Source organism: Heterocephalus glaber, unplaced genomic scaffold (assembly GCF_053883595.1).
Source record: "Heterocephalus glaber isolate CG9 unplaced genomic scaffold, H.glaber_assembly_v1.0 deba00001781, whole genome shotgun sequence".
Lineage (NCBI taxonomy): Eukaryota > Metazoa > Chordata > Mammalia > Rodentia > Bathyergidae > Heterocephalus > Heterocephalus glaber.
Genome location: NW_028258467.1, coordinates 4,020,374 through 4,035,363, shown reverse-complemented (window position 1 = coordinate 4,035,363; position 14,990 = coordinate 4,020,374). Strand labels below are relative to the sequence as shown.

General features: G+C 53.7%; 1 protein-coding gene across 5 annotated transcripts; it reads left to right on the top strand.

The window, feature by feature from the left end:
• The first annotated feature begins 7,733 nt into the window (after positions 1 to 7,733).
• On the top strand, positions 7,734 to 14,975 carry Bicdl2 (BICD family like cargo adaptor 2). Of its 5 annotated transcripts, none has more exons than XM_087203082.1 (10): positions 7,734 to 7,825; positions 9,001 to 9,386; positions 11,381 to 11,596; positions 11,725 to 11,841; positions 11,946 to 12,092; positions 12,872 to 13,069; positions 13,168 to 13,317; positions 13,955 to 14,085; positions 14,296 to 14,416; positions 14,497 to 14,975. In XM_087203082.1, the coding sequence occupies exons 2-10, from the start codon at positions 9,015 to 9,017 to the stop codon at positions 14,635 to 14,637; spliced, it is 1,593 nt and encodes a 530-aa protein (XP_087059208.1). In that variant the 5' UTR covers positions 7,734 to 7,825; positions 9,001 to 9,014; the 3' UTR covers positions 14,638 to 14,975. The 5 variants fall into 5 exon arrangements, with proteins under 5 accessions (XP_087059208.1, XP_004864766.2, XP_021100016.2 ...); XM_004864709.3 differs by having other exon boundaries at positions 7,758 to 7,825; positions 9,001 to 9,296; XM_021244357.2 differs by lacking the exon at positions 13,168 to 13,317 and having other exon boundaries at positions 7,758 to 7,825; positions 9,001 to 9,296; positions 14,497 to 14,973.
• The last annotated feature ends 15 nt before the right edge of the window (positions 14,976 to 14,990 follow it).

The following is a 14,990-nucleotide window of genomic DNA, read 5'->3' as shown; positions in this document are numbered from 1 at the left end:
CCCAGTCTCAGCCCATGCTCGTGGGAACCTGGCAAGCCATTGTTCTATGTCAGAATCAGGAGGGGGCTGTTTCTGATGTAACAGATACTCATCCTCTAGGCTCATGTTTAACACTTGGATGGGCTTTCCCTCTTGGTTAAGGACCTCCACGCCCCCGGGCTGAAAATGGATTTGGGCTCCTAACTTAGTGAGCAAGTCTCTTCCAAGTAGAGGATGGGGCAATCAGGTATAATCATAAATGAGTGGGTTACCCAGCCCACTCCCAAGTCCACCATTCTTCGGGTAGTCCATGAATATTTTTTTTTCATGCCTGTGGCTCCTTGGACCCAGGAAGTTTTGTCAGATATATGGCCATGTGGTTTAAGCAGAACTGAATGTTGAGCGCCGGTATCTACCAGGAATTCAATGGGTTCCCCCTCCACTCTAAGGGTTACCCTGGGCTTGGGGAGGGGTGCCAAGCCCCATCCCCCCCAATCACTCAATTCATCCATAGCCAGGATGGGGGCCTTGGGGTGGCTTCCTGGCTTTTTAGGGCATTCTCTGGCCCAATGGCCTTCCTCTTTGCAATAAGCACACTGTTTCTTTCCCGATCTGGGGCGATCCCTATGTTCCCCCTTACCTTGTCCTTCTGCCGCAATCTTTCTCAGACAATGTTCACGTTCCCTTGGCTCTTCCGCAGTGGTGGCCAGAAGAATTTGAGCCAGGTTTCGGATCTGGCGATTATCAGCTTTTACCTGTTTTTCCTCTGCGGTTTCCCTGATGTTATATGCACTCGCTCTGCCACTGCCACTAAGCCCTGGATACTCTTCTCTCTTAATCTGTCTACTTTCTGTAACTTTCTCCTACTATCTGGTGCCACCTGGTTGACAAAATGCATTATTACAGCTGCCTTTGTCTCAGTTGCTTCTGGGTCCATAGGAGTATACCTACAGAAGGCTTCCTGAATTCTTTCTAGGAAGGCTGCAGGGCTTTTGAGCAGCTGCTTTGAGACCTCCCAACAGAGCCTGGTGATAGACCTGGAACCTCTCCTTACCTTCTGCTGTGTGGAAGTCCCAGTTGGGCCGGGATGAAGGAAAAGAAGTGCTGATAGTATCATCATTGGTGGTGGGTTGACCATTGTCACCAGGAACCAATTTCCTGGCCTCGTTCTGGATTCTTTCATGCTCCTCTGTTGTAAACAGGATCTGGAGGAGCTGCTGACAATCATCTCAAGTGGGCTGATGAGTAAACAAAACAGTTTCTAATAGGTTAATCAAATCCCTAGGGTTATCAGAGAAGTTGGTGTGTTGAATTCGCCAGTTATAAAGGTCACTGGTGGTGAAGGGCCAGTAATGATGAGGCTGGTTACCATGCTCATCAGGGGGCCCTATTGCTCTCAGTGGGAAAACAGTAGAGTCTGCCGGCCCTGCCGGCGAGGTGGCATGCCCGTGGCGAGTGTTCTGGGCATGGCCATCATAGCTGCCGGCACCCGGAGTCAGGCCTTCCTCCCCAGCTCCGGCCAGGGCCGGGACCTCTCTCCCTGCCTGTTGTTGTGGGGGAGTAGAGAGAGAGTTATAAGGGGGGGGGAGGAGATCTTCCTCAGTTCCTCCTTGGACGACTGGGTAAAGCAGCGCGGTCAGCTCGGTTTCAGTTTGTCTCTTCCCACCACGCTCTTTGGGAGTTTTCTCACAGGTTGTCAGGATTACCTCCAGCTGTTCTTTCTGTGGAGGCAAAAAGGGCTTGACCCATGGGGGTGGGTTGCAGATTAGACTCTCCCAAGTGACAATGTAGGGAACCTGATCAGGATGTCCAGTGTAGGGACGGAAAACAGCTCCATGGACCCTGCATATGATCTGCAAATCAAAAGTTCCCTCGGGGGGCCATCCATGCTCAAAGGAAGGCCACTCCGAACTACACAGAAGGACAAGTCTGGATTTTTTTTTTTTTTAATTTAGACTATGAGCACGCTCTCTAACCTCTCTAAAATGGTCTGTCATGAGGGACAGGGGGGTGGTCGCAGTCTGTCCCATCATCTCAGTCCAAGTCACCACAATAAACAGACAAACAAACACAACAGAAAAACAAAAAGCAGGACAAAACCGACCTCCGCCCGACTGGAGGCAATACTGAAAATGGGATGACGGCCACACGCCATACCGTGGGAGCGACCCGCACTGTCCCTCCAGAAGTCTCACAGACTTATACTCATGGGGCACTCCATCCCCTCCAGAAGGATCCGGAACGTCTTCCAGGATCCCAGGTCGGTGGCCCTAGCAGCGCGTCCGCCTAGACTGTCTGCCGACCTACTCAGAATTGGGCCCCCAGTATTGCAGACAAACAAAGAGACATCAGATGCTCACTGGCCGGCGTTGACCCTCTGGTACGGGGATCCTGGGGTCTTGGGGGATCCCAGACGAGCCCCCAAATGTTGTGCCCAGGTCGCAAAGTCCCCAAAGACCACTGAGGAGCCGATTCTGATGCAAACACACGAGGGTCGTTTATTCAAGCTTAAGCAGGGACTCTCAACCATCGCCGACCCAGAGGGTCAGGATTGAGAGCCCTGAATTCCAAATTAGTGGGGTTTTTATAGAGGTTACAGCAAGGTTTGGAGATTTTTCACTTAGCAGTTACATGATTGGTTAACATTTAGCAAGCATGAAGTGTACATTTCTGATTGGCTAGGTTCATCGGGGGTTGAGGGGCGGTTACATGTAGGTTTTACGAGGGAAATGAGGGACAAAGGTTAGTGGTCGACTGTCACATACTGATGGTCAGCAGACACACTGACTGTTAGTCACGACCATTATGTACTGACAGTCAGCACATCTACAGATTGTTCTATGGATAGGGGTCCCGGAACGTTCTTTTCCTAGGCAAACAGATGGTTGAGTAATTAACTTAGGAACTTTGCTTCGGTACAGATTGTGTCTTTTGTCCCAGAGCATGCACATTTTAACCATTAATTTGTGAGAGACTAGGGGAGTGGTGCATTTTAGCAAAATGGAGTCGCTTTGGTCTCACACAGCCACTTGAACTTACTCACCCTTTCATAGGCCCTGTGTCACATTCTCAGGTGCTGGGTGTTAGAGAGTCACTAAAAGGATTTTGAGGGAACACAATTTGGTCCATAACAGATCCTATATTTGCTATCAGATCCACAAAATTTAAAAGTCTGAGGATGCCAAGTATTGGTATGTGTGGCCCAGATGAAAATTTGTGGTTGTCCTACCATGGGATGAACTCACCACTGAGAATTTGGTTGAGCTTGAATACTGATGAAGCTCACACATAAAGAAGACATGAACGCCACCTGCCTTGAAAGCGCAAGGTTCCGAGTTTGAGCCCTGATACTGAAAACAAAAACAAAGAAGACATGAAGCCAGTCACACACCTGTAATGCTAGCACTCAGGAGGCTGAGGAAGGAGGGTCACAATGAGTTTTAGGCTAGCCCGGGCTACACAACAAGACCCTGTCTCAAAAAAAAAAGTAGGAAGAATCTGATTATTTAGTGATGAGGCTTTCTGGGGTGAGTAGGGCAGGTTTCCCCCCTGGTAAGAAATGGCCTGAGAAGCTGGGCATGGTAGTATACAGCTGTAATTCCAGTACTATGGGAGGTCAAGGCAAGAAGATCACAAATTCAAGCCCAGCCTGGGCAATTTAGTGAGATCCTGTCTCAAAAAAAGCCAAGTGTGGTGGCACACACCCATAATCCTCCCTACTTGGGAGGCTGAGGCAGGAGGATCACCCCAAGTTTGAGGGCAGCCTGGGCTACATAGTGAGCTCAAGGCTATGTAGTAAGACCTTGTCTCAAAAATACAAGCAGGGGGTCTGGGGCTTTAGCTCAGTGGTTCCGCCGCCTGCCTCAAAAGCTCAAGGTCCTAAGTTCCATCCCCAGTACAAAAAAGTAGAAGGAGAAGAAAAAGAAGAAAAGAAAAAAGGGGACAGAGATGTACTGAACACTCTGGGTTGAATCCCCAACCTCAAAATAAAATAGAAAATGGCCAGAGTGATAAAGGGCTTTTATTGTGGTGAGGGGATGAGGTTGGAGTAAAGGTTCCTCCTAAGTGGCCAGTGGCCAGGGCTTTCCAGATTTAAATATCTCTCCAGAGAGAGACAGGGACAGAGACAGAAAGAGAGACCTAGCTTGTCCAGATGTGGACAAAGGGGAAGAGGGATGCACAGAACTTCAAAACTGTCAGCCATCAGACATCAAAAATGGAGTCAGACTCATTATAGGAAGCAAATGAAAACCTGCTCTTGGGAAATCAGTTTGATGATGTTAAATAAAGCTGAAGCACCTAGGCTCTGTGGTGGACAAAAGTGACCACAAACCCTTTGTCCCTCCCCTCACTGAGAGGTGGCATCAAATCTTCTCCACACCCCACACCGATCCAGCCAGATAGCTCAGGCACCAGACGCAGTGGGGAGAAGCCTTCCATTGACTTCAGCCCCAGCCACCATTTACCTGCAGTTTCTGAAATCCCAGCAGCAATAACCATCCAGAAGAACCTAGCCCATCTGCAAGAGAGACAGAGAGATGAACTATTGTGTAGCTCAGTGGTGGAGCACTTGCCTAGCATGCATGAGGCCTGGATTCCATCCCCAGCACAACAAACAAACATCAGTTGTCTTAAGCCTCTAAGTTGTGGGGTGGCTACTGGCTGTGCCATCTTGCCTGGCACAGTCCCACCTTATCTGGACATATAGCAGCCTCTTCAGGGCTTCCTGGGTGGCCAGAACTCAGGTACAGCAGGAAGGTTGGAGGCCAGGACTCCTGGTTTCAAAGAAGCCTGGGGACCAGATCCAAATGTCCAAAGAGTGCCTGGGCCTGGGAGCCAGGCCAGCTGGGATAAAAAATCTGCATGTGCCCACAGACAAAGGGCTTTGCCTCTCTGAGCTGGTTTCCTCATCTGTGAATGGTGTGACCTCATAGGGATGCCCAGGGGATAAAAACAATGCAATGTGTAGTTGAGTCACTTCTGTGACCCTGGGAAAGATCACCAGCCAGGATTAAGTGTGATAATTCACCCTATTAATCTTTACACTCCTAGAAGCTAGGAAATGTTATCATCCCCATTTTACAGATGAGGAAACTGAGGGCTGCAGAGATTAATTAGCTGAATAGCACAGGCACACATATCTGTAAGGAGCCAAACTGGAATTTGGACTGAAGCCACATGATGCCAGCACCCATGAACCAAGCTCCTCTCCTTTATTGTTTTACAGGGTTAGTCCCTGGCTTGTAGGCCTATACCTCCTCCCACTTGCTAGGAAGATTATGAGCCTCTTAGGAGAAGGGCCTTAGCCACATCATCTTCTGGGTGGGAGCGGGTCAGGGTAGACATGCTGAGTATGGTATGGTGAAGCCTGGGTGATTCTGGCACTTGGAGGGCACTCTCAACTTATGTTTGCCAAGGAGTCAGTGGCAGGGGAACCTGAAGTGCCTCTAGCCTTTCTAGACAAGGTAGCACTGATCGTCTCCAGCTCCCCTCGAAAAGCATTGGTACCCCCTACTTTCTGCTGGCAGGAAGCCTTCCTGGCCCAGGAACCAAAGAGTCCCAGGCCCTGAAGGAGTCCTTGCAGCTCTTTTCCCACAAGCCAGAAGTCCCAGCTCCCACCCACTCCTGTTTTTCTAAGTCCTAGCACCCAGGCTGCCAGCTCCCAAAGAGTCAGGAGCCCAGGCCCCAGCCAGAGGTATGCAAACCTGTCTGATACTGATTGGCTAAAGCTAATTATGGGGCCAGGAATGTAGCTGTGGTAGAGCACTTGCTTAACATGTGTGAGGCCCTTGATTTGATCCCCTAGTTCCATAAAAGCAAAACAAACAAACAAACAAAAATAAAACAAACCAAACAAAAAACAAGGGAAAAGCAAGCTAGGGAGCCAGGTGCAGTGACACATGCCTGTGATCCCAGCTACTCTGAAAGTTGAAGCAGAAGGCTCACAAGTTTGAGGCTACCCTGGGCAATTCAGTGAGACCCGTCTCAAAATAAAATTTAAAGGCCGGGGATTTAGCTCAGTGGTTCCACCACTTGCCTTGCAAGCACAAGGACCCGAGTTCGATCCCCAGTACCAAAAAAAAAAAAAATTTAAAAATAGGGCTGTGAATGTAGCTCAGTGGTAGAGTGCTTGCCTAGCATGTGCAAGGCCCTGAGTTTGATCCCCAGCACAGAAAATACATAATTAAAGTAAGCCTGACTATACTCTGTCAGTAGTTTGAAATCAGCCAGGAGTAAGTATTTTTCACCACAGAAATTGGTGCATACAGAAGTCAGGGCTTTTCTTCTCCCCAGGGAGCCTCCTTTTATCTACTCAGCCACACACAACTCTCCCTCTCCCCAAGTCCCCCATGTGTCTGCCTTCCAGACCAGGAGAGCCCATCTGTCTAAGGCCCAGGGGCTCTGGAGTCTGAAGTCATGATAAGCCTCAAGGCCTGAGTAGGCACCACTGAGTGCCTAAGCTACACTGGGGCCAGTCCCTGGTCTTCTGCCCTGGATCCTCACCCTCCATACCAAGGACCCCAGCCCCAGCTGGAGCATGGGGCCAGCTCTACCCAAGGCAGCAACCAAAAGCACCAAGTTTGGATCTTCGAATAGTTGAGTGTGTCTACAGGCAAGCCACCTTAGCTGTTTGGGCTTTAGTGCAAATCTCTGCACCATGACAATCAGGAAAGACCATGACCCTAAGGTAATATTTCCAGTGTCCACAGGACCTCAAGCAAGATAGGTGACCTTGGTGAGCCTCAGGTTGCTCTTGTGTGAAATGGAGCATTAGTTATCCTTCTTCATTGGAATGTCAGGAAAGTAAACAAATTATGCCCATAAAAGAACTGACTTAGCAGAAGGCATAACATGTTAGGTTGGTTGTTGTTTTCATTGTTAATAATTTCCTATCCCAAGGCAAGCATGATGGTGCATGCCTGTAATCCTAGCACTCAGGAGGCTGAAGCAGGAGGATCACCCTAAGTTAGGGGCCAGCCTAGGGCTACATTGTGAGTTCAAGGCCAACTTGATTTTTTTTGTTTTGTTTTGTTGGTACCAGGGATTCAACTGAGGACCTTGCTCTTTCAAGGCAGGTGAGGCACCACTGAGCTAAATCCCCAGCCCATGGCCAACTTGAACTACATATCAAGATCCTGTCCCATAAAACCAACCCCTCCAGAAAAGAAAAACATTTTTTAAAAGGGCTAGGGTAAGTGAAATAAACCAGAAGGTTAAATATTACATGGTTTCTCTTACGTGAGAAACACAAAGTATAAATAATTTAAAGAGTAAAATAAAAGATAGATGACAAGACACAGAGAAGTAGGCCTTTTGGAGATGGGGAAGGGATCTATGGATGGATGACGATGGGAGAGGGGAGGAAAAGAAGTAAAATGGATTAAAATGTGATATACTGTATATATGTACCAACTCCCCACAATATATGTATTCAATATGAATCACAAACGAATGTAGCTCAGTGTGAAGGCCCTGGGTTCAATCCCTAAACACATACACACACACACACACACACACACACACACACACACACACACACACAAACACACGGCAGTCTTGAGGGAAAAGGAAAAGAGTTTATATCGATTTCAGTGTAGGATCACACACAGTAGGTGCTCAGTTAATGCAGTCAATTTCAACAGCAGCAGCAGCAAGATGGATTAGTGCCTCTGAGAAGGTGGAGGTGACTTTCCTTTAACCCCGCTTGGCCTTTCCGGGCCAACAGGAGGCGCCCGGCCCCTCCCGCGGCACCGCCCCCTCACCTGTGTGGACCGAACACCTGGCGCCGCCTCCGGAAGAGGGGACTGGGGACCGCGGGGACCTCGGAGGCAGCCGGCGGCGGCGGGTGAGAACCTGGGGGCGCCAAGGGCGGGGCCCTCCGGGTTCGGGCCGGACTGTCGGCGGGGAGGATGAGGGTTAGCCAGACAGGGCCGGATGCCTGGCACCGCGGGGCAGCCGGGACATGGACAGGAAGGAAGGTGGTGGCTGGGCTTCGGCCATCTGGCTTCGGAAAGACCCCCGGGTGCGGCTTAGGGGCGGCGGCCCTGGGACCACCGTGGCACACCTGGCTCTGCGCCGACGCCCCGCTTCGACAGCTGGCGGGGGGGTGGGTGGGGCAGGACAGGTGCGCGCGCTCCCGCGTGCCGGGGGCGGGGGCGGGGACCTCCCGGGGGGGGGCGGGGTCATTGTGCCTGGGTGCGGTGGGTCCTTCCTCTCCAGCCCGGGGCCCCCAGCACCCCTGATCCTGCGCGGCCCTGGGGACCCAGGGCTCCCGTCCCAGGGGCGGGCCGGGAAGTAAACAGAAACTCGCGGCGGCGGCGGCGGCGGCATTGTTGGGCCGGCCGGCACAACCTGTTACCTCGCCCTGCCTGGGCCTGCTGCCAGGCCCTGGGAAGTGAGGGTCTTCAGGTGACAGCTCTGAGTCCTGATGGCTGAGGTCAGGAATCCCTGGGTCCTGGAAAAGATGGGAGGATGGGGCTGGGAATCCAGGAAGAATGGACACTAGGGGTGGGACCATCAAGTCTGGTGTTCAAAGCCCCTGGGAAACTAGAAGAAAGGGCAAGGGGCTGGGGCTCTGGGATTCTGGGAGGGGAAGAAGCTGTATTCTTGGGGGCAAAGGGGTCGGAACACCTATGTTCCCAAGTGGGAGTGTCCTGCGTTCTTGGGAGAAGGAGCTGGACTTATCCCTGAGGGCCAGGTCGATGCCAGCCTGGGTTCTGGCAGTCCGGGCCCAGATGGTGAGGAGCTCTGAGCTCTGCAAATGGGGCAGGGACCACTAGGGCTATGGTTGTGATCCCAGAGTACTGGGCCAAAGTATCCTGGGACAGAAGCGGAAAGCAAGGCATCTCATTTCCTTCTGCTCCCTGCCTCAGTCTACCCTGAGGACATTAGCGGAGTTGGGTGGCCAAAACAGACCATTAACCCCTCCTGTCCCAGGGAGGCCCTGGTTGCCAGACTGGGATGACCAGGTGTGGGTGAGCAGAGGGGAGCCCTTGAGCCTGTAGCAACCTGTTCCTACAGATGCTGCAGGTGCCATGAGCTCCCCTGAAGGGCCGAGCTTCCCCACGGGACCACTCTCAGGGGGCACCTCCCCCAGCATCGACGAGGGCTTCTTCCCCTTTGTGTTGGAACGTCGAGATTCATTCCTGGGAGTGGGCCCGGGGCCTGAGGAGCCAGAGGACCTGGCCCTGCAGCTACAGCAGAAGGAGAAAGACTTGCTGCTGGCTGCGGAACTCGGCAAGATGCTTCTGGAGCGCAATGAGGAGCTTCGCCGGCAGCTAGAGACACTGAGCTCCCAGCACACTGAGAGTGAGGAAGTGAGCTGGCCACTGGGGCCTGGCGGAGGGCAGGAGGACTGGGGTGACCAGGGAAGGGGGCAAGACATGGAGAGGAGCATATGCAGGCAGGTAGGCAGGGGATGCCTCCGGAATAGCTCAGGACTGGGCCCAGTTCCTCTGGCAGTGTGGCCCAGGGCTTAGGATCAAGAACCCTGGGCTGGGGCTGTAGCTCAGTGGTAGAGCACTTGTCTAGTACGTGCAAGGGTTTGAGTGTGATCCCCACTACTAAAAAAAAAAAAAATCAAAGGACAAGTCAAGACCTAAGTTCAGACCTCTGCTTGACTGTGTGACCTTGGGCAAATTGCTGGCGCTCTCTGGATCTTCAGCCTGGCTTCTCAGCGGCACAGTGTGATCCCACCCAACAGGACCTGAGAGCCACTCCCTCCTGCACCTGGCTGAGTGCTCTCCATGCATCATCTCGATTCATTCTTGCTCAATGTTGCAAAGTAGGAAGGGTTCTCCCTTCCGCCCAGGTTGTGGTCAGCCCCACTCTCGTGCTGGAGTTCACACCTAAACCCCTAAACACCCTGATGTACCCGTGTTGTCAGCCCCAATCTCTGCTCTGAGCTGACCTGGATTAAAAAACTGCTCCCTGCCTTCCCCACCAGACCACAGACTGGGTATCTCACTACAATGGCCCCAATTCCCTGTGCACAAGCACTCTTCCCCTGTTGAATCCAAATTCACCTGGTTCTGGTGGTCCCTGCAGCCTGGAACCAGACCCCCTCCCTTCTGCCTGGCTTCCCCTCCTGCCTTCTGGAGTCTGTTCCCATGGGGCAGCCAGGGATCATCAGATCATTTCATTCTTGGCCCAGAATCTCCCCCACAGCTCCCTATCACACTTAGGATGAAACTGAAACTTCTTACCACAGCCTGAAAGTCCCCAAGCTGACTCAAACTTGTACCCACAGGGCCTTTGCATTGCCTTCCTTAAGGCAGCCCTCTTCCTGGTTATCTCCTTGCCCTGCAGGAGTCAATCCCAACATCAACTCCTCTATGAGAGATGCCCACCCACCTTCTGTTCACATGACTTTCCCAGGTTTCTTCACAGCCCTCGATGTTCCTCTGAGGCAGCGAGCTTCATGGTCTTGCTTAACCATGATAGGCCCTGGACAGAAGAAAGTATTGGAAGGAGGGAGGATGGGACTTGGAGATATTAAAGGGACTTGCCAGGCCACACAGCACTAGAACTGAGCACCAGCCAGGACAATCAGACCTCAAACCTGCCAGCTTAATCCCAGGGCCATATTAGGTTGAGTGTGGCTGCCTGGGCTGGACTTCCTGCTCCACTAATTTACTGTGTGTCCTCAGGCAAGAAGGCACTGAACCTCTCTGAGCCTGTGTTCTCCTCTAAGAATGTTAGTGATTCTCCCTCTAGTGGAGCAAGTGAATTACTGCAGGTAGAGCGCTTGGCAGGATTACCTAATACAGTACTGTAACTGTAACTATGGTTATTGTCACCTGCCCTGGGCCCTTCTAGTTTTGAGGTCCTAGAAAGAGTGACCCCCCCGAGTTGGCTTCCCCCTTAAGATGGGCACCTGAGTATGCCAAGCACGTGTACCCTCAGTGGTCAGACAGGTTTTGGGAAGGGCAGGCAGAGGGTGGGGCTCTGGTAGGGCTGGCCAGGGCTAATTAGAGGGAACTGGGAGAGGGGCTGGCCAGAGGCTCAGCCTGCAGATCCCTTAGGACACTACGGGTGTCAGAGTGAGGCCATGGGCCGTGGCTTAAACTCTACCAGACTCAGGCGCCAGAAACGGCGCTTCCGACCCCGGGTCCAGGAGCCCAGGCAGCAGCCTGAGGTGAGTGGGTATCAGGGAGGCCTTATTCTCACCCTACCTAGGGTCACCCTGGAACCTCCTCTCCACTGCCTGCCTGTAGCCTTCTCTCTGATACTTGGGCATCTTCTCTCTGTCACCTTATGTTCTTCTCTCCTGCTTTCTTGTCTGTCTCAGATACCCCCTCCCTCAGGTGCTCTCTTTGGGTCTGTGTCCCTCTGTCCTGCTCTCTGGGTCAGCTCCAGCTTCATGTCACCCTATCTCTGACCCTCTGCGTGGTCCCCACAGCGGCTGAAGCAGGAGAACCATGAGCTCCGCCGGGGCCTGGCAGCCCGGGGCGCAGAGTGGGAAGCCAGAGCTGTGGAGCTTGAAGGTGACCTGGCAGCTCTGCAGGCCCAGCTGGGGGAGCAGCGCTCAGAGCAGCAGGACAGTGGGCGCGAGCGGGCCCGGGCCCTTGGCGAGCTCAGTGAGCAGAACCTCCGGCTCAGCCAGCAGCTGGCCCAGGTGGGTGGCCCTGGCCTGGGGACAGGAGGGGGCTGCCAGCGCATGTGTTCCCAGTGGGGGTAGGCACCTTGGATGGGAGTTGAGACTAGAGTTAGCTGGGGATTCCACTCCCTGTCCTCCCCACCCAGGCCTCTCAGACTGAGCAGGAGCTTCAGAGAGAATTGGATGCACTTCGGGCCCAATGTCACACTCAGGCCCTGGCTGGAGTGGAGTTAAGGACGCAGCTGGAGAGTCTGCAGGGGGAGGTAAGTCTTGCAGGGTGAGGATTTGGGGCTGGAACAGTCTGAGCTAGAAGGGTTGGTGTAGGGGCATCTGGAACCCCTCCCCCAGCTCTATTGCCTTGCCCCAGAACCAGATGCTGCAGAGCCGCCGGCATGACCTGGAGGCCCAGATTCGAGGCCTGCATGAGGAGGTGGACAAGGGCCAGGGCAGGCTGCAGACCACCCATGAGGAGCTGCTGCTGCTGAGGAGGGAGAGGCGGGAGCACAGCCTGGAGGTAACCTAGGGCTGGATTGGGTGGGCAATCAGCAGGGCCATTGGAAGGGCCTCAGGGATTTCTGGGAGGCATGGCTAGAGCTGGATTACTGGGAGCCTGGCAGCTGTGCCAGAAGAACATGGGCGTTAGCCTGAGGGCAAGTGGGACTCACAGAATGCTGTTGGGGGGGGGGAGCACTCTTAGGTTGAATCAGAGCCTGGCAGCTGAGAGACCAGGGAGGGGGCCAAGGCTGGAGTTCAGACTGGAAATACCTGGCTTGGACCATGTGTGTGTGTGTTGGGGGGGAGAGTGGAGATGGAGAAAGGGAAAGAAAAGGAAGCAAGATCTAATGTTTGAGATCTCAGGAGTTTGTGTTCTGAGGTCAGACTGCCTGGCTTTTTAATCCCAGTGTCCCTTCTTACTATTGTGGGGTGCCCAGCCTTAGTTTCCCCATCTGTGAGATGGGATGGTAATGACTGTGGTGAGGCTATGAGGCTCAAAAGGAAGGATCAATAAACTCAGAGTCCAGGTAATTAGAGCTAGAAGATAGCTGCGTTGGAAAAGGGTCACACTTTGTGTGAGGTGACTTTGATGGGGTGTGGCTGGGAGCGAGTGATGCCTGGCGTGTCCTGCTTTATAGGTAAAGAAACTATAAAGGCCAGGGGAAGTGCATGGCCCAAGGCGGTCCTGTGATCCAAGTGTGCGTGGGAGCTGGGGTGCCAGTGCCTGGGTAGGTCTATCATTGGGGGTAGGCGCCTGCCCAGGGCCAACCTTCTGCGCCTTGGCTCAACCCTCTTCAGCTGGAACGCACGCGCTTCGATGCTGGTGAGGCTCTGAGCGCGCTGCGGAGGCTGCAGCAGCGAGTCTGGGAGCTGGAGGAGGAGTCGCACCTCCAGGACTCCAATGTGTCCAGCTCCTCCCTGCAGTCAGAGCTTGCTCACACCCTGGACGGTGACCGGGACCAGGAGCAGGATGGCAGTGCATGTGGAGACACCCAGGTGAGCTCCTACCTGTGCCATCAGCAAGCAGCGTGGAACTCCACTCCTTCTCTTCCCAGGAGAATCCACAGGGCACTGACCAATCCTTTGGTCCACAGACCACCCCATCCCTGGAGACCCAGGAGGCTTCTGTCCTCCAGCCTTCACCCCAAGTGGATAGCTTGGAGCCCCCCAAGAAGCAAGCACCCCTGAGCCCAGCTGAAATTCTGGAGGAGAAAGAAGCAGAAGTGGCCAGGCTGCAGGATGAGGTGGGGGAGGGGCTGGGTGCAGAGCCCTACCAGCTGTCCTGTTCTCTTTCCCATCTCCACTTCCCAGCCTTGGTCCACAAAGCCCTGTCCCTATATACTTGGATTTCCCACCATCTCAATGAACTTACAGTCAAGCTTCAAGAACCAGCCTGGCTGCTGCATGCATGTAATCCCAGCACTCTGAAAAGCTGAGGAAGGAAGATTAGGAGTTCAAGCCCAGCTCGGGAAATTTAGCAATTTAACCAGACCCTGTCTCAAAAAACCAAACCAAACCAAAAGAAAACAAAAACAACAACTGAGAGTGCAGCTCAGTACAAAGGCCCTGGTTCAATCTCCAGCGTGTGTGTGGCATGTGCGTGTCGGGGGGTAACCTCCAGGAAGACTTCCTGGGCTCACCCACCCACCCTTATTCCACTCCCAACAATGCTCCCTACAACCCTCCTGAAAGCTTTTACCACTAAACTGATTAGTCAGTCCCACGGAGCTCAGAAGATTCATCTCCAGAACAGGGCCACAATTACCTAGAGTATTTGTGGAGCAGGCAGGGGAGGGCGCTGAGAGCTGGGCAAGTTAGAGCCAGGACTACACAGAAGGTTCGAGGGCCCACCTGCGTTGCTGCCCCCTCCCCTGTCTGCAGATTGCACTGCAGCAGGCAGAGCTGCAGACCCTGCGGGAGGAGCTGCAAAGGCAGAAGGAGCTGCGGGCACAGGACGACCCGGAGGAGGCCCTGAGCAGCGCACTCTCGGACCGAGATGAAGCCGTGAACAAGTGAGCCTCTGCCATCTTCCTCCATTCCCTTAGCGGAGCGACAGGGCCCAGGTTACTCTCTGGCTTTCCCATCTGTGATGTGGTTGTAATTATTCCCACCCCGACCTGGGGACCCTCCGACATTTTTGGTCTCAGTGTAAGCAACCCCGTCCCACCGAGGCCCATGAGCCAGCAGCGTCCTCAGACTATTCCTGCCCTTCCCGCCCGCAGAGCCCTGGAACTATCCCTGGAGCTCAACCGCGTCTCTCTGGAGCGCGACTCCCTGTCCCGCGAGTTGCTCCGCACAATCCGCCAGAAGGTGGCGCTAACGCAGGAGTTGGAAGCCTGGCAGGTGAGGCACCCGGCGGGCTTCGGGGGCGGGGCCAGGGGGAGCCTGGACCGTGACACATCCCCAACCCCCCCCCCCCACAGGACGATATGCAGGTGGTGATCGGGCAGCAGCTGCGTTCGCAACGCCAGAAGGAGCTGAGTGCAGCAGCAGTGTCGGGCTCACGCCCCGCCTCGGCTGGCTTCGCTGGCGGCTTCCTCAGTAACCTCTTCCGAAGGACCTGACAGCCGAAGGACCTGACAGCCGGCTGAGGGGGCACCCTTCCCCACAGTGGCATTTACTTTCCTCTAATGGTCAATGGAGCGACAAGCCCCGAATTTCCATGCGGGACCAGTGCCCTTCTGTCCCTCCCCTATAAGCTGGGCCAGGGGCTCTTCCAGGTCAGGGGTCTGCTTTGGGGCCAGGGGCCCAGCTGGGTAGCAGGGCAGAGCTATTTTTCGCATCTGTATAGGTCTGTCTTTAAACACTAGGCCCCCTGCTCTTGCCAGCTCCAGGGCAGGAGAGGGAGCAGATATTTATGTATCAACATTGGACAGAGTAATATATAAAGCACTACATAGACTTTTGGCCTCCATTC